Source organism: Colobus angolensis, unplaced genomic scaffold (assembly GCF_000951035.1).
Source record: "Colobus angolensis palliatus isolate OR3802 unplaced genomic scaffold, Cang.pa_1.0 Scaffold12, whole genome shotgun sequence".
NCBI classification, from domain to species: Eukaryota; Metazoa; Chordata; class Mammalia; order Primates; family Cercopithecidae; genus Colobus; species Colobus angolensis.
This window is the reverse complement of record NW_012113141.1, coordinates 10,597,504-10,616,953: the sequence shown is the minus strand read 5'-3', so window position 1 is coordinate 10,616,953 and position 19,450 is coordinate 10,597,504. Positions and strand designations below refer to the sequence as shown.

Genomic DNA, 19,450 nt, shown 5'->3' with positions numbered 1-19,450 from the left:
AGTTTCAAGAGCTTATGTGAAAGAGTGGTGGTGGGAGAGACTGGGACTTCACAAGGTATTGACAATGGAAGGAGAGAGTTTGAATGTCATCTTTTAGTCAACAAGAAGCCTTTGGACAGTGAAGTGACCTGCTGACAGCAGCGTTCAGGTATATCCCAATGGGAGTGAACAGGATGCAGTTTAGGAAGAGAGCAGAGGCAGAGACCAGTACACTCAGTGCAGAGTCACAGGGGCCTGCTATGCTCCAGGGACCCAGGGTTCCTGGAATCCAGACAGACAAGTCCCCAGCTCTCAGGAAGCTCCAAATGTCATAAGGTCCAGTTGATCCACTCAAGGAACACCAGTGGATGCTAAAGCTGTTAGGTATAAGGTTGTTGGGGAGCAGGATATTCCTGCAGTCTCGGGGCCTCACTCAAGGTGGTATATTCATTACAAAGGGAAATGGGCACCTCTCAGTGGAGACATTAGCATTTCCACCTCAGCCACATGAATGGGCCTAGTCATTGGGCTGGGATATCCTGATGTGATGCCATCCCCGCAGAGATGCTTAACAGAAATACTCAAGTAGGGAGCTATGTAGGATGATCAAGTCTAGAGGTCTAATGTACAACATGAAGACTATTGTTAATAAAATTGTGTGGTATTTGGGATTTTTGTTAAATATGTAGATTTTAGCTACTTTGTCACACACAAAAACGTTAACTATGTGAGATGGTAGATAATATCATGTTGTAAGCCTCAAACATACACAATAACATTTATTTAAAAAATAAACTGGGCTGCGCACGGTGGATCACACCTCTAATCCCAGCACTTTGGGCGGCTGAGGTGGGCGGATCACCTGAGGTCAGGAGTTCGAGATCAGCCTGGCCAACGGGGTGAAACCCTGTCTCTACTAAAAATACAAAAATTAGCTGGGTGTGGTGGCGTGTGCCTGTAATCTCAGTTACTTGGGAGGCTGAGGCAGGAGAATTGCTTGAACCTGGGAGGCGAAGGTTGCAGTGAGCTGAGACCACACCATTGTACTCCAGCCTGGGTGACAGAGTGAGACTTCATCTCAAAATATAAAATAAAAATAAATAAGTAAATAAACAGGATCCAGAATATAGAACATTATAGAAGACAACCTAGAGTCACACAAAATCTAATGTTATTACAAAGGAGTGGTGTCATTTATACATTAAAAGAGACTGAACCTGGGATTGGCAAACTATAACCCATGCCTGCTGCCTGTTTTTGTAAATAAAGTTTTATTGGAACAAAGCTATATCTATTCCTGTACATGTTGTCCGAAAGCTGTTCTGAAGCCACAGTGACAGAGTTAAGTATTTGTGACAACGTCTATATGGCCTGTAAAGCCTAAATATTTACTCTCTGTCCTTGTTTCCTGACAGTTGGATTTAAGCCACCTAACAGCCAAATGCAGTGCATGAAACTTGGGTCTAGGGGGAAAAAAAAATCAATAAACATAATTTTGGGGCAACTGGAGACATTTAAATAAGGTCTGCATATTAAATAGCATTACTGAATTTTTATGTTTTAATTTTCTCAGGCGTGCAATGGTATTGTGATTATACTGTGCAATGCTTTTCTTCTTAGGAGTTGACTGCTAAAGTATTTAGGGCTTGTGCCATGATGTCTCTGATTTATTGGTAAATGGTTTAGCCAAAAAAAAAAAAGAGAGAGAAAAAAATACATATATACATGGCAAGAAGAAGAGAAGGAAAAAGAGCGGCGGGGGTGTGGGGAATAAGAGAAAAAGCATGTAGGGAAATAAAGGACCTGTGGTAAAATGTTAGTAATTGGTCAGTCTAAATGAAGAGCGTACAAGTGTTCATTATATTGTTCTTTCCACTTTTCTGTAGATTTGAAGAGTTTTTAAAATAAAAGTCAATTTTTACCAAAGTTAAATTCGTTCTTCTAGGCTCTGTCCTGACCTTCATCCCAGCAGCTCCTCCAGCTTCCAGAATTCTCTTATAATGGAGAAACGGTTGGAAGTTAGGTGTGGCAGCCTCTACCCCTAAGCGGGTGCTGTTACCCTGTAAGATAGCCCCTGCAGGGCCTTCCCTTGGTAATGTGGGGATTTTGCTTGTTGTCTCTTGCACAGTAATTCCATCAAGCTGGTGAATCTGCTCTCCATATTTATCAGCACGTGGCTGACTGCAGCCGGGTTCATCCATTTGGTGAGTAACCTTGAAGACCCTTGTGCTCTCGCTTGCCAGCAACAAGACCCTCTCTGAGTCATTTTATTACCTAAAATTTTTCTTGCTGGAAAGAAACTTCACCTCGGTTGTAGACAGGAAGATGGGAAGCAACTAAACAATTGTCTGGGTTTCCAACCTTTTTACCCCAAACTAGTTCCAAATGGTGAGTAATGTTTGCACTATTAACCTGCATTTTTCCGTTCATTGCTCCTTGGTATTGTGTGGGGGCTTTGGTGGATTTTCCTTCTGTCTGCAAGAACTACAGTAAGCCACAAGATGGCAGTGCTTCCTAAGCAAACACGTGGAAAAGGGCTGGGGACAAGGTTGGAAGTTTGACCCACGCCTCCTAGTAAACAACAAATTCAGATCCCTCAATTTCTCTCTACTTCCCCCTTACAAAAAGCCACCTTTGATTATTTAGTCTGATTTGTACCTCAAAAATGTTAATTCTTTTTTATTAGTGACTCTTTTAAAGCCTTATATTGAGTCAAGCCCCTCACACCACCCAAAGGCAGACTTTCCTCCTGCTTTTAAAGAGCACAGCCATTGTAGGAAGTGTGTTTCATGCAAACATAGACTGTTACAACTGGAAGGAGCCTCGTCTAGCTATGAGACTTTGAATAAAGTTAACCACTGGTGGCTGAGCCTCTATTTGCATAAGGGATAGAAGGACACGCTTAACTACCCACACTTGGGATTTATGTAATTATCACCCAAAGGAAGACAGGCCTGGGATGACAGTGGGTGGGGCACGGGGGCTCACATAGTACCAGATTTGGGGTCTCCTGCCCAGCCCTTAATACCGATGGGATTCTTTGCCAAAATCAACCTTAATCACCCTAATTCTTGCTGTAACCAAGTACCAAGGACCCAAATCACATATGTGGAGGACATAGTAGTCTTTAATAAGATGATGACCCCACCTTACTATTGGTATTAGTGAAGTCCCTTCTGGCTCACCAGGAAACGTTTGTGAAAATGGCACATTGAGGACAAACTAATGTGTGAAAGAGGCCAGGCCCTGGAAACATTTTGCAGAGGCAGAGCTGGAGGCCTGGGGGCTGCCGTCCACAGGCCCTAAGGGTGGATCACGCCCGTATTTGAGTAAAATTGGACCTGCAGCTCCCTCTCTCCTGAGAGTATCTAAAGTACCTTTCCTGCCCATCTCCTAGCCTTGTTGGCAGATCAAATATGATGGAAGGACAAGAAAGTGGGGAAACTGCAGTCCTGGGCCAAAGCTCTTCAAATCCAGCGACACCCATTTGTTGAAGTTTTGCCTCTGCGAAGTTGACCAGGACCTGTGTGGCCCACAAAACTGAAAAAGTTTGCCAGCCCTTGGTCTAATAGGCTGTGCCAGTGCAAGCTGTTCGCATGAGCTCACTTTGCAAGCCCCTGGGAAGATTCTGGCAGCCTCAAGTCTAAGACCACCATTGGCAATTTGCAAAAGAGGGAGAGCAGGGCCAGATCCCAGAGATGCTGTTTGAATCAGAACAAGCAGGGCCCATATATACTCTTTGGATAAACTGATGGAAGGAGGCAGCCCCCTGTGGAACGGTTTAGAATTTCTGTGGGAGAGGCAGAGCCAGGCCATCTGGGCCTTAGAAACCCATTGAGGAAGGTCAGGGACGGGCTCTCTGGATCTTTCCTTGAAGAGAGTGCTCTAAAACCTGGCCAGTGGCAATGCCCTGAATTTTAGCTGGCTTCTGACATTTTAGCAGAAGAAGAAAAAAGGCCTAGAGATATTTTCCTTCTTGCTTTCCCTCTCTGTCTCAATCAGCCAGGAAGACATTTCCTGCAGCTGCTTCTCCACTTTCTTTGTGTCCTGCTCAGGAGCTCTGCATCCTGACTCACAGAACTCAGCCCGGGAACCACACAACTCCTGTGGAGAGTGGTGTGCATTAGCAAGTGGCCTTTGGGAGTGCCGAGCTTCTGGGTTTATTGTATGTATACACTTCAATAGCATGTTTTCTTTTTTCTCCCCTGTCCCATTTGCTTTAGGTGGAGAATTCAGGGGACCCATGGGAAAATTTCCAAAACAACCAGGCTCTCACCTACTGGGAATGTGTCTATTTACTCATGGTCACAATGTCCACCGTTGGTTATGGGGATGTTTATGCAAAAACCACGCTTGGGCGTCTCTTCATGGTCTTCTTCATCCTCGGGGGACTGGTAAAAAAAATCTTTATTATGATTTGATTTTGATGGTTGTTAGTATTTTCCATGATACATTTCCTTAAACCTTTGTATTGTAGACTGTGTTCTGCACTAGAAGCAAGCCTTAATGTTAGAATCAGGCTAAGTAAATCCAAACAGGATGGTGACTTTTCTGCATAATTCTTGGTGTATTACACTTGTCCCATAGATCCAGGCACATTGCCCTTGTGAGGGACAGCCATTTAGCCAGGAGCAAACCTAATTGTCTTAAGAAAGTGATGCTATTAAGAAGGGAGTGTGTCTACCCCTTAGCAATGTAATTCAGCATCTGGTAAGCTACAACGACAATGGCTGTCACCTGCCTCTGGTAGAAGCTATGGATACTTTGTAGAGACAGTTTGCGGTTTCAAGAGCTCCCCCTTCCCCTTTATGTTCCTACCCAAACTTCCAACAAACACTGTGGCTGGGGCCTACCCTAAAGAGAAGGGTCCCTACATCAAAGGACAGAGAGCACCTTAGTCTTGTCCAGGCAGACATCTTCACGTGAGCAGAGTACAGTTTTGCAAACAGCTCACTCTGTTCTGCATCGGACATATGGGATACTTTTGCTCCTTTCTTCTAGGAAAGTTTCACTGTTTGGTTTTTAAAGGTCTATGCAGCTCTTTATGTTGCACTAAACCATCCCTTATAATGTAAATCAAGGGGATTTCTGGCCACACATTGGCAGTTGCTGCATTTTGTCTTTCAAAGTAGCTCACTTTAAGTTTAGAGTTTTTGCCATTTATGAAGCGAGTGATTAAAATCCTAATCCACACACAGCTTTCATGTACTTACACTGCACGCACATTTATATGTAGTGATGCATACACATCTCTCTGTTTTGTATGCATAGGGCATATACATTTTAAAAATGTATATAAATGTGCATGTGCATGTGTACATTCACGCAAGCATTTCTGCAGCATCCGTGAGGTGCCCATAGATAACAAGACCCATCCAGCCAGTCACAGGCCAGATGTTTGTTGGACAAAACATGGCAGATTTGTGTTTCTCCTTGCTATCTTCTCCTCCCAGGTGATTTCCTAAATTTCCCTTTTGTGCTTTTTAGTGTTTTCTTTTTAATAGAAAAATTTAGTTTTTAATCTTTTGGTGTTTATTTTCTTTTGTCACTCGTAAAAACATTGATTCTCCTCTGAATTTTAATGACAAAGATCTTCTCTTGTGAAACTGTGTGTGCACGCACACGTGTGCCTGTGTGTGTTTAATTTCACTAGCATGCACCCCTTTTGCCTATTTGTCTTCAACAAGAACTAGATATCACCTTATTTATTCCTGTCTGCTTTGTATTTTTCTCGACTGTGATTCTTTTTGTTCTTTAGTTGTCAAGGTTAGCTAATGTTTGTTTGTCTTGTGTATTTCCAGGAGCTTGCTCTTTTCATACTTTTAGTTTTTTATGATCCAACATATCAATATATACCTTCGCAGGCCTAATCCTTTTGTGTTTTTAGATCTTAGTGCCCCCCCCACCCCGCCCCGTCTGAACAGGTCCCCCCTTTTCTTTGGCCTGTCTTTTTAGTCTCTCTTCTGTCTCCTGTCTTCTCAGGCCATGTTTGCCAGCTACGTCCCTGAAATCATAGAGTTAATAGGAAACCGCAAGAAATACGGGGGCTCCTATAGTGCGGTTAGTGGAAGAAAGTAAGTATGCCAAGAGGTTTTGCTGCCTCCGCTGCGGTAGAATCCTCTCTGCATGCCATTTTTTTTTTTGGCTCTTGTTTCTTTGTTTCATGCATGTAGGCAATGTTTGCCCGCTACGTGCCCGAAATTGCTGCTCTCATCCTGAATCGGAATAAATTCGGCGGGACTTTTAACAAACATGGAGGCAGAAAGTAAGTCAGTTGCATCAGAAAAGATGTGGTTGAGTGACTTTCAGGAGTCCCTGTGGAGGTGCCCTCTGAATTCTGCCCCTCCCCCACCCCACCGGGTACTTCTGTGAGGGAAGGCCCAGCTTTCCTCACAGGGGCGTGACGTCAGAGGTGACCCAAGGACGTTGCCACACTTGGACCAACGCCCATTCACAAATTCCAAGAGATGTAATGAGTTTGTCCTGAAAGGAGTCCATTTATAACTGGGCCCATATTTTCTCTTCTGACCCCTAACAAGTAGACAAAACTCATTCATTCTTCACATCATCTGGCTATGTGATAAAATTCTGGTCCCTCAAACTAGTATGATGCCCTCCTATGGTGGTTTGTATGTAGCAAGAATGCAGGATAAGACTCTGGTAGGGAACTCCTTGGGTGGCAGATCCAGGTCATCTGGCCTACTGCAAAGGCACTGTGGCCACTGGGAACCCAGTTCTCCTCTTCGTCCAGGAGGCACCAATCTTATCCTCAGAGGGACTCATTACTCAGCTGAAATTCCTTCTGGGCAAGAAATAGTATATTTCTGGTAGTTTAGGGTACTACATGCTATTCTTGAGGAATCTTTTGTTTGGCTTCCCAAACATGAGTGTTTTCTTCTTGGGAACTATTTCAATGTGTGCTTGGATCACCTTATCACTCTCAATATCAATGTGCAGGTTCAATATAGACCCCAAGGTTTTCTCCTAAGTAGGGGGCAGTACCTTACCACCTCAAGAGAGGAATGCCATGGGGGAGAGGGAGCTGGCAGCAGGCATCCTTTATTTATTTTTTTAAAGCTTTTTCTGGGGCAGTGACCTTTGTTTTTGGTTTTGAGGTATAACTTACATAGAGTTAAATGTACACATCTTTAACATATAGAGTGAGGAACTTGTACCTATGTACACACCCAGTAACTACCATCCTGTCATCCGGATCAGGACACAGAAAACTTTTCATCACTCATGCCTCTTCCCAGTCATGGAAGTTCCTATCATGGAACTGTTTTGTTTTGTTTTGCTTTGTTTTCCCTTCTCGTTCAGTTTCAAATGAACTCTTAAAGAGCTTCTTTGGTTTTTTTAAGAGGAAATAAAATCAGACCGGGAGCATTGTATTTCCCTCCACTGCTGCCTTCTCCTGGTTTTGACAGTCAGCTGTGTCGGGCAGAGCGGAACCTCCCCTTCGGTCAGTGAGTCCAATGTTTCCTGAGCTCAGGTGTCCAGGCCTCTGCACAGGAAATGAGGAGGTGGACAAAAGGGCTTATTTTCTTGAACTACCCACAGGACACCAGTTTCTTTTCAAAGGCACAAAGGACAGTGGGCCAGAGGAGGCCAGTTGGCGTCTTTTCAGAGAGGCAGCACATCCCTCCATCTTCCCTCTAATGGAGCCCTCCCCTCACTATTATCTTAACAGCCCTGGATGAGGTTAGAACCAAGCTGTTCTGATTTCTGGGCCATTGGTTTGATCCAAAAGGCCAAATAAGTCCAGAGATTCCCATTGGTCATATATCCCATGCCAAGAGGAAAACAGCATCTCGATTCATTTTGCCTTGAAGGTGTGGACAGGTCTCCATAAAGCAGAAGGCATTCTGAGGGCCTGGGGCTCTCTTTATGGCCTCCCTATCTCCCAATGTCACTGCCAGCATTTCCCAATCACTGCCCCTGAAGAAGTCAGTAAAATCAATTGCCCTGAAGGCTAGGTTGAAAATATTTCTTGACTCTCATTCCAGGTAATTTTTTTTTTAATGAAATAATTTTCCTAGTCAAATGTGGGTGAGCTGGTGGGTGGGCTGCAGGCCGGTAGCTTTTGGTGCCGGCTGACCCAGATGGGGCCCTCAGCGTGGCACTCACTCACTGCCCCAGGTCCGATCTGGTCATGTTTCACCCTGGCAGTTCCACTCAAACTTTCAGGTGCCGATGACTTCAGATCACAGACTTCCTGGCATTCTGTTCGGGCTCTGTAATCTTTTATCACCGCTTTTAGCCTGGTTTTCTCTCTCTCTTTTTTTTTTCTTCTCCCTTTATAAAATGCGCTTTGCTTTTAATGTTCTTTTTGGGTCCCCACTGTTCCTGACCCTGCAGACACAGAGTCCGTCCTGTCATCAGCACCGGGCCTGTTCACTTTACTTTACGCATTGTTTCCTGGTTCAAAAGCTAATTACTAAGTAGTTTAAAGAAGCCCTTTGGTCACTTAGATCTTTCATCAGAAAATATAAGCTTGGGAAAGGCACGGTAATAAAGGGCCATTAGCACCCTTTGTTTGATGTTGTTTTTCCAGTCAGTAAAACAAGATTGATGAAATGTTATGTTTGGCCAAATTTTGAGTTTTCATTTGGAATTCAGTGTTGAGAGAATGAGCTGTCAGAATCAATAAGTTTTCTTTCGCTTGGGATATGGGCATGTGGTAGTAATTAGCAATATAAGGTCTTTAGTTGAGCAACCAAGCATGGATTCTGGCAGCAAACATAATGAGAAACTACAGTTGTTCTATTTCTAACGTCAGAAAGTTTCCAGATAAAATTAAATGCATTTGCAAAAAGAAAGCAGCTAAACTTTGTTGAAAGATAAAGTTCAGACTCTTAAAACAGTGTGCTGTGCTCTGAGTTTTTGTGTATGCATAAATCCATGTGCTCTGCCCATGGACACACACGTACATGTTCTCTGCTCCCCAGGACCCAATCAAATGAATGCCCAGAAAGAAATTAGAATGTATACATAGTTAAGGGATTTGTTTACTTGTGCATATTTTATTCAGAAATGATTTCTCTAACAATATATTAACTTGTCAGAGAACTCAAGGTAACTCATGATCTAAAGCTACAGAGACACAAAACTTTGAAATTCAAAGATTATTTAAAGTAAAAAATTTAGGCAGAGAAGATCAGGGTTTTGTTTGTACAACACCCAAATTCAGGATATTTGAGAATATGAAGATTTCATTGGCATTTCATTTTCAGTTTTAATCAATGTGTTTGGCATAATATAAACACTTCAAGTAGCATTCTCAAAACCTCTTCACCATCAACACTATTTCAAGGGCCTAGAGTGCCTTACCCAACATTTTCATCACCTCCTGCAGGATAGCCAGTCCCTGTAGTAGGTATGGGTGCTCGTGCATGTGTGCATGTGTGTTGGCTATTTCATATATGTTATGATGGATTGGGGCATCTAAGAATAGGGGTTTGGGTGTCCACAACCAACAGTTCAGTGAGTAGCTGAGGCAGGTAATCTCTCTGAGTTGGAGGGATTAGGGACAACTGGGCTCTTGGACTGATACCCTGAATCTTATTCAGAAGAGTAGGCCTCCTGCAGCCCAACCTGTCTCCCAAGGCTACTGCCTCCTCCTCCTTCCCTTTGTGGAAGGTCGAAACTGCTTAGAGACAGGGAAGGCCGGAGGGGTGGTGAGGCTCCCATGGCCTTTGGGATCCCCAGCTCTCTCCTCCCTCTCATAGCCCCTTGCAGTTTCCCCCAGAGGTCTCCTCTCTGAGTGTGATTCATTCCACTCCTGGTTAGTTTATGAGAACTGACAAGATCATGGTCCAAGGTCACATGGCCAAGGGCCATGGAAAATAATCAGTCACAGAGAGGAATCCATCTGCTGTAACCCCCTTGTTAGAGGAAGTCCAGCCGGAGAGCCACCCAGACCTTGTGTTTCTCATGTTGGGACTTGAGTGACTCAAGTTTGAGGCAATCCTAGGCCCAGGTGTTTGGGACAGAGAGAATGGGATGGGTTTGGATTATTCTACTGATTCCTGGTAGCCAAATGCTGAGAGGACACACAAGAGGGGAATGAGTCATGAAAGACTAGAAGTAGCCAAGGTGGGAGAGGAAAGTGAGTGTAATTACCTTGGAGGAAGGTCCCCAGGATGAAGCTACTGAGCCGCCATTCTGGTTTGGGGAATAGTTGTCACAGACTAACCCATCTCTTGCTCCAATTCAAAAAAGCTGTCTGTGAAACTTAAATGCTGTGGCTTCTCTTGGAACATTTCCCTATAAAGACAGGAGTGCCACACACTTCCTGAAATGAGAATGTAGATCAGTGCAGCCTAAAGCCCCAGGACTGCCTTCTCTGGCAATAGTAATACCTACAAATATTTGCATATTTCAGAATCCTCACAGTGATCCTGTGAGAAAGGTATTACTATCATCTCCATTTGGAATGAGTGAAGAAACTGAGGAACAGGGAGGTTGAGTGACTTGCCTGACATCACGCAGCTAGTAAAGAGTAGGGCTGGGGTTTGAACCTGGACAGTCTGCTTCCCTGTGTCCTGCTACCTCTCCATGTCATCTCTTGAGACGCCATTCTGCTCTAAACTCAGTGATTTCCTATTGTTTGTATCTTCCTCCACCTTTCCCTATAAGTGGAGCCAGAACACCGTGCCCATGATGGAGAGGAAGAGAAAGGCATGAGCTTCACTTTGGGGTTGTCTCCTCTCCCCTCCTGCCCACCCACTACCCCTAAGGGTCCTGGCCCCAGGATTGAGGGGAAAAAGATGGACAGCGGACAAAACCATTTCTTCCTTTATTTTTCTCATTTGGTTAGACTAGATTTCTAATTCCTTCTTGAACACTTCTAGCAATGAGAGGCTCTCGAGGACAGATAGATGAACCACATCCAAAGTGAGATTTGTGCCTTTTTTGTGGATTTCAACATTTTCTTCCCCCTTCCTGGCTCCATCCTTTAAAGGTAGTTTCATGGAGAATTGTAGTGATCTGCTAAACTTGGACTTCCCCGCTGGGCAGATCTCACCTGCAGAGCCTTCTATACCTTTGCAGATGGAACCACCTGTTCCCTTTCGCTCCTTAGCTGGTATGCCACACAGCACAGAGCAGTTCTCTGGTGTGGTTTCTTACTCATCAGTGAGAAGTGCAGTAGAGCCCCATGTGACCAGTTCTGCAGGGTGCATTCTGTGTGTTTGTTTCATAGCTTTGACTTGGAATATTCACCCTCAGGAGCCTGTATCCCAATGGAGGGAGTTAGGGCTGTCTGCGTTCAACCCCGGATGTGGTCTCCACATTGGAAAGAGCCTTACATTCAGAGAGATGGGGACAGTTTGTCATGCTTTTCTATTTAAATATGAAAATAGAGTACTTCATTATCTTCTTTATTGTAAATACTCATATTTTAAAGAGGACTCCATACTTTAGAAGAAATGATTGAGTATTCAATAGTTGAGAACAAAATTTCAAGAACTAAAAACAGCCCAGCACAATTAGTGACCTGCTTCACTGTCCATTCCTGTGGCCCATCTCCATCGTTTCATTCACTCACTCGGCAGGCAGGCATTCTCTGTGTTATGAGTCAGGCATGATGCTGGGTTGTGTTGGGTGCTCAGGGTTCACTGGTGAACAGGCTACCCTCGGAACCTGTCCTCATGGAGTTGACAGTCTCAAGGAGGTTGCAAGCACTGAGCAAGGGTACAACTAAAGCAAATGCCAATTACGCATTTTTAATATGTGTTGCAAAACCAAGAAAGACTAAGATTTTGCAACTGAGAAAAACAGGGATTAGTTACACTGGATAAAGTAGTCCAAAGAAGTGACACCTCAGAGGAGGAGATGCTAACGTTTGTTTAATGAACTTGACCCAGCTTGTGTTACCCACTAAACTGGGGGAGCTGACACTCTTGCTTTTAAAATCCAGGTTATGCAAGCCCCACTTGCAAACATAGGTCTTCAGTTCTACCTCCACTAGAGGAAGTCTTAAAAACTGATTGCTTGCTCAGACCCTAACCTGCCTGAGAGGTGCTTTCTTGACTTATCAGGAGAGGGCATCCTGCATATCTTCCCTGCTTCCTGATTATTGGGTTCTTTTTAAGCTCCGTGTCTTTCCTTATATCAGAATTAGGCTCTCCTTCTCACTCAGACCCTTTGTTCCTTCCTGAGACCACACACTATTCCCTCCTGCCTGGCTGTCTTGTATCAACATGGAATTCCACTCCATTTCCTCCACCACACTCAGGTCTTGTCCAGCAGGGTTCTAGACTGATTTCTAAAGGATTTGGAATTTTAAATTGTCTACTGTGCCAGAGCATGGATTGTTTCTTTACAGAGACTCATTAAATCTGCAGCCCCGCAGCCCAACCTAACTTAAAGGAATTAACGTGAGTCACGCCTTCATGTCCATCCATTCCACTTGTGTTTACTGAGGGCTTGCTACACACCAGGCACTGGGGACAGATGCATTTCTACACATCCATAAAAATCTCCAAATATACCACAGCTGTTCTGAGCTACACATCGTACTATTGGGCCACGTGAGTGATTGGGGAGTCCAATCTCAGAGCTTATTAAAACCTCTTCTCTTGGTTCTGAGAGAGTCTTGCTACCACACCATTTCCCTCTCGACTCTTTTGGGGAAGGCATGGCTTCTAGCACTTGGGAATCGGACCTGAGATGATTTCATGTGATACTGACTTGGCCCGATCCATAGGCCTTTCCTTTCCCGTTTACTTGTGTCTTGGGCAACAGTCATTCTCACTTTTCCTCACCTGCAAGGGGCGGGCTGCTCTCATAAGGGGTGTTTCCTATAAAATGTCATTTATGATTTCTCTATTGCAGACATGGCTCTGGTCGAAATGTGACCGAAGCTTTGCATCCTACGCAGACCTAGATCCCTCATCAAGTAGCCATTCAGCCCTCATTGCATGAGCCACATGACTTCCCCAGGCTGAACCCCTTAGCAATGTCTTTGGATTCCTAGATTTTAAAGCCATAAATTAGCAAATCATCAACATATCACCAGGAAGGATCATCTGGTAGTGATTCTAGTCAGAAGGAAACACAGGCCCCAATAACCGATCTTCACAAAGATATGAAGAACTGTAGACAGACAGATACAGTAAATAAGAAGACAAATAGATAATTCAAGTTGACAGAACATCTTGAACTGATTAGCCATTCTGCTTTGATTAGCATTAAACTTCTTGGGAACAAGGAAAACAAAAAATGAGCTTGCCCTAATACTTTGGAAAAATGACCTCTTGACTACTTCTGAAACGCAGTACTGAGGGGTAGATACCCAAAGTGCTTGTCATTAGATGCCGTATCTTCTGATGTGTTGTGCTAGGTATCCCTTCCTGATGAGAGAGGTCTTGGTGGGTGTGGGATGTGGGCACTTCTTTCTTGGCATCTGTTTTGGATTCCTCTAAGCTGTATCTTCAGTCCCTTTCAAACTTGAAGCTCTATTTAGAGAGACTTGGAAGCATATTAAATCAATTTCCTGATAATACTGATAGAATGAAGCTCCCCTCCTTTCCTGCTGTCACTCTTCCCTTCCACACACTTAGCAAAATGTTCCAGCTATTGTTCTGAAAACAAGAATAGAAATGTAGGTGGGAGATGAACTGTGTACCTTAAAAAAAAAAAAAAGTCATATTCAAGCCTAGATTTTCACTCTCAAGTATTCTTTCTTCTATTAAAAAATAATTTGAATATGATTTCTCAAATTATAATTGCTGAAAATTCTGATCAATGGCTCCTTTGATTGGATGAATCCTTGCCGGGTAGATTCAGAATCTCAGGAACAAGTGCAGCCATCCCAGACTAGGTTGCCCCGTGTTTTCTGTCTTCATGCCAAGTCATTCACCCTGCTGGACTTCTTTCCAGAGCTGTGCAAAATGGTTCCTGGTAGATTTGGGGTTCCTTCCATGCTGCGGTCATCATACTATGAAAATAAACCAGGAAACTTCCTAACTGGCCAAGTCCAGTGTCTCTTTTTATTAAAACATTATGGAGGCTAATACAGTGTGAAAGTTGTAGAAATCTGATTCTGTTGTCCCAAGGGTTCCAGTCTCCACAGCCAGTACTGGTGTTGCATCACAATGGCCTGCTGTCACCCACAGAACCACAGGGACTGCTCCGAATGTGGGTACCAGTTGGTGTAAAAGTAATCTCTATCTCCTCTCCTTGTACATTTCTAATAAGAGGACATGGAGGTAGTTCAGAGATAGATATGTGCCCATCTCAGTAAGAGCTTATATGACCTTAGCCATTGACTCCAAAGGCAAATGTCAGCTAGTGTATAGAACAGCCTTAGGAAAACTCCCATTCTAACATATTGGATCAACAAACAATAATTTGAATCCCCACCACGTGCCAAGCTCTGTGCTGGGTACTGTAGGTAAAATGTAATTCTTGCTCTCCTGGAGCTTATCTGAGATTCTGACCAATCAGTACCACCCAAGGAAGCAGTGGCAGTGAAACAGAAGCTTGAGTATGCAGGAGCATCTTCCCAGTGAAATACTCTTTTTTCAGGAATTTTATTCGTTGAAATCATGGAAGTGTAAAATAATCATGAAAACAAGAGACATTAGAGGGAAGCCTCCCAAAAGCATTTGATAATTCACATTGTTGAACATACCCATTGGAACAGTGGAGGGCATAGGTAACAGCAGAGTGCCTTGTTCACCTAAAAGCTTACAGACCCAGTAAAAGAGGAGTGCAGAAAGATTTGGGAGGGTTGGGAATCCGCTGATGTGATCCCGAGGTCCACTCCTTTCCAGACTCCACAAAGGTCCTGCTGTGGCCTGTCATGCCTTGTATCATGCCTTCTTTTTTCTGTCCTTTTTTTGAGATGGAGTTGTTTTGCTCCTGTTGCCCAGGCTGGAGTGCAATGGTGCAATCTTGGCTCACCACAACCTCCACCTCCCGGATTCAAGCGATTCTCCTGCCTCAGCCTCCTAAGTAGCTGGGATTACAGGTGTATACCACTATGCCTGGCTAATTTTGTATTTTTTAGTAGAGATGGGGTTTCTCCATGTTGGTCAGGCTGGTCTTGAACTCCCGACCTCAGGTGATCCACCCACCTTCTAACCTGTAGCTCCTTCCAGTCCCTGTGTGACTAACAGATGCTGGAGGTCTGCTGGGGCCTATGCAAGTATGTTGGGTCTACAGAGTGAATGGCTACCAGCTTATGCTGGCTGTGGCAACACCCTTGGTGTGGCTGGAGAACAAGGCAGAGATATGTCAAGTTTGTTGTCATTATGGGAGGGTCAGTCCCAACAGTGTGTGCTCAAGGACCATGATACATGATTCACCAGGGGAGTTAGGGAGGCAGGTGGATCTCTCTTTGCAAATCAAATCCCTCTGTGGGCCAAATTCAGAGCCATTTCTTTGCTTGGACTCATTCTCCCTCTATTCCACCTTCATCCCTGAAGAGTTAGGCTGACCTTTGCCTGCCTTAGTCTTCTCTCAGTCTCTGCTTGTATAGAAGCAGCATTATCAAGTGAAGACAGGCAAATCTGCTTTGATTTGAAAAAAAGAAAGTGCCATTCAGCTCCCTGTTTCTCTGTAAGAGCAGAGAACCATCTAGCATTGGGAGAGTCAGGTCAAGGGAAGACCTGACTTATTTTAAAATGGCCAAAGGCCTCCAAGTCTAAAGTAATGGGATGAATAAGATGCAGAGGGGTGAGAGTGTTGGGGAGGGAGACATAGGAAGAACCAGTGCAGTTTGTGAGGATTCAGCAACTGTGGAATTGCTTACTGAAGATATCTGCAGAATTCTCCTTCCAGAGAGGAAGGAAGGAAAGAAAGGAAAGGAGAGAAAGAAACCTAAATGGTGATGATAATACTTGCATACTAGGTAATAATGACAATTAGGTGAGAAACCACAGTGAAGGTAAACAAGTCTACCAGTTAGGATTCCCTGGTTGCAGGCAACAGAAACTTATTTTTTTTGCTGACTTGGTTTTTTGTTTTGCAGAAAACATGTTTTTGTTTTTTGTTTTTTTTTTTAAAGGTTAGAGTACCTTAGAGATTCCAATGAAAAACTGAAGAGCAAGATCCCAGAAAGGACAGAAAAGAGCCAGAGGCGTAGCTCTGACACTGAGGAAGCGGAAACTCAGGAGCAGTCATTACAGGGTTTTGTCATCAGGTTGAATCAACGACCACTGTGATTAGTGTCAGTTCATCCAAGATTTAAAAGTACTGATTGGCCTCACTTGGGCAGGAAACCATGACTAAAGGTCCCAAGACTGTATGTAATTGGGAGACTGTATTTAATGTGGGGAGGAGCAGTTCCCCAAATTAAAATGAGGTACTGTCCACAGAAGGGAGGGTGTATGCAGGACAGGTAAAATCCACCAATGTCCCCTACACTGAGTTTCCCAGAATTTAAAGACTTGGACTGAGGCTCCATGTAGGCTACAAGCTACAAAATATGTGTGATCATTTCTCACCCACAGTCTAATTATGGAGGTCTAACTATGATTTGGGATGGTGGAGGTGTAGACATGGATTCCTCAAGGGTAGCTGAGGTTCTGACTGTCTGCGTGTGATAAGATGCAAAGTTCTGGCCCAGGTAGGATGTCCTGGTATTCCCCACTGGGGCTGCCAGTTGTCTGTCCTCTGATCTTGGGGCTCTGCTTTAGAGGTGCCTTTGCTGCACTGTTGGGATCTATTTGCTCAGACTTCTGCTCCATTTAGGGAAAGAGCAACACAGCCTCCACATCCAGAAGAGCTCCATTGACAGCTGGAGAAGATGATTACTTTATTCACTTCCTCACTAGGAGGGATAATGCATTTCCTTCCTTTGTGATTAGCAAAGTACTAGATGTGTCCGTGGGTAGGAAATTATCTTATTGCTGAACCTCCTTTTTTTAAAAAAAATATTTTAACATGAAATGGTGATAGTCAGGGTTTGGCATGGTGGAACTCATACACACTCTCGTTTGCTTTGTTTTTATTTTTCTCTTTATGTATACAGCTCCCTTACAAACTTGAATTATGCTAGTAGATTCAGGGTGGTGGACTAGCCTATGGTCTAACAGGCTTGCAGTGAACTACCTGTTAATTTTCTTCCTCACTTACCATGGGATAGAGTCTCCAAGATGTATACTTTGTCAACCAATCCATTGGTTAACAAATAGTTCTTGAAAGCCCAGCAGGTTTCAGGGGTTCCAAGCCAGGTCCTGGGGTAGGATGGAGGGATGAGGCAGCACAGCCTGGAGTTAGGCTTCATTTGCCCATGATGTCTCCCCTATCTTTACTAAAGACAGTCCCTTTGAGACATTGAGTAAAGGAGGAAGTGGGAAGGTGGGAGTTGGATTAGTCTTTTTTTTTGGCAGGGGGGATTGAGCCTCAAGGGAAAAGCTGGGAAACAGTAACCCTGAAGGACATGCCCCAAATCAGGGAAACCAGCATTAAGACGAAGTAGCAAAGAAAAGCACTACCAAGTGAGAAGGAAAGGAAAGCCCAGCTTGCAGGAGTGTCACAGAGAGGTGGGATGCAGACACAGAGGGGTCAAGGTCAACTGAGGGTGAACAAAGTGAGCACAATGTATTCAGGGCAAATGTGAAGCTTTGGTGCTAACCACCATGTAGTTTGGGTCATTGGGTCTCTAACCCCCCCACACCCTGCTTCCTGTATGATACGGTGCTGCTGGTTCCCTTGAGAAGTACTTCTTAAAATTCATTCCCATCATGTCAGGGGCTACCAATGGTGAGATGCATTTTGGGAGGAGCAGGATGAGGAAAGCATGATTAGAAGGCTTAGCAGAAAGACAGAGAGAGTCTAGCATATGTATTTGATATAAATATTATAGTTTTACAGAGACATCTAGATCAATATGTGCCACATTTCATCTACCTCTTTGACAAAGTGAGCACAATGTATTCAGGGAAAGCTGTATAGGATTTTCAATTTACTCTGTCTGATTTATTGTGACAGGATAGCTCTGGGTTTTTTAAGTTCTTTATACTTGTTCCAGTAAAAATGGATATAGTATCTTTAAAAATAAACAGCCCAGAGCTGTGCATTTTACATTGTCTTTCTAGAGCGAGGCTCCGCTAAAGAAAGATCTAAGGCCTCCCCACCCTTGCAGAACCTGATTGCAGCAGGATTTGCTGCTGTCCCTTCTCTTTGGCTTTTTTGAGGGAGTGTGGGAATGGTTGGGGGCAGTGGGGAGAATAAATAGGGAAATCAATTAGGAAGCAATTGCAGATGTCTAGACAAGGTATGATGATGGTGTGAACTAAGGTCGGACAGAGAACTGGAGCCCTGTGCGAGGATTCATCAGTGTCTGATGGGTGCAGCCCAGTCAGCCTGGGCCTCTTCATTTTAGTGACTGGCCCCAGGTCACTGAGGACTCGCCCCCAAAATCTCCCAATTCCCAGCTTAGGGTGTCCTCCCTGGCGCCAGCTGCTTTCTTTAATCAGAAGGCATGAAACTGAGGGAGGTGTTGTGCTCTGGATCTGGCGCTCATCTTGCAACCTGTTTCCACATCAAAGAGAAGAAAGATGCTAGATTGAACAATTGCCAAGGGCTATTCATTCAGATGCTGAGATAAACATAAGAACATGGGAGGGGGCCCATTGGTGACTATTCCATGGTCACAGTTTCCCTTTTCAAAGGATACTGGCTCTAAGAACCAGTATCCGAGGCTTGTGAAAAGCATGTAGATGCTCTTTGTCATAGACCTAAAAGTCATCTTCAGTGGCTCTCTGGGTGCCTCATTCAGTGCCCTCCTGTTCTCTTCTGCCTTCTGCCTTAAGTCACTCCCCCTAGGTTGTCCTGTATACTTGTGGAACTGAGCTCTGAAACTGAAGTTCTGGCTCAACTTGGGCATGCAGGCTTTCCTGGCCCATCACCAAGAAAAGAGTAGAGGGATTGAAAATGTGTGGGATTTCATTCTGGAGGCGGCGATGTTTAAATGGCAGGAGAAGCACACCCATGTATATTTAGTGAAGATATGCACATGAAATAAGCAACTGGTAAATTTATGGTGACCCTCAATAGTGTTCATAATCATCAAACAGTCTTCTCATGAAGTCATCCTTACCCCTCCAACGCCATGACCCACCAGCACTGCCCTTTTCAGTTAACCCTGCCCATATTTATGGAGCTCTGACCCAGCACAGGGCACTACTTGCTCACGCTGGATGAATAATTCCTCTTCAGAAGGTGCCATTGGATACTATTTTGCCATCGAAGATGCTTCCTTGTGTGTCTGAGGTGGATCTTTTATTCTCAGCCATGACCTGTTAGTTTATGTTACCTTTGTCCAAGAAGTATTTGTTTACAGATCCAGACCTAGCATTTAAAACCAAAATCTCATCAGATTAGAAATGGTTATTGATTGAGGTCTATTGGTCATCTTCACAAACTGAGCAGTCAGGCCCTGTAGAAATTGGTCAGGATGATTGCTGGTGGTCTTAAAAAGTTCAGATCCACATCCATAGATGGGGAGAGATTTAGC

At 44.1% G+C, this 19,450-nt stretch overlaps 1 protein-coding gene across 16 annotated transcripts in view; it reads left to right on the top strand.

Annotated features, from left to right (window-relative positions):
- Positions 1–19,450, top strand: part of KCNMA1 (potassium channel, calcium activated large conductance subfamily M alpha, member 1) — a 762,545-nt gene that overhangs the window by 529,836 nt on the left and 213,259 nt on the right. For all 16 annotated transcript variants that reach the window (XM_011928774.1, XM_011928767.1, XM_011928759.1 and 13 more), the window contains 3 exons: positions 2,108–2,183; positions 4,203–4,373; positions 5,962–6,053. In XM_011928774.1, the coding sequence (XP_011784164.1) occupies positions 2,108–2,183; positions 4,203–4,373; positions 5,962–6,053 (339 nt within the window). The remainder of the gene's footprint in view (positions 1–2,107; positions 2,184–4,202; positions 4,374–5,961; positions 6,054–19,450) is intronic.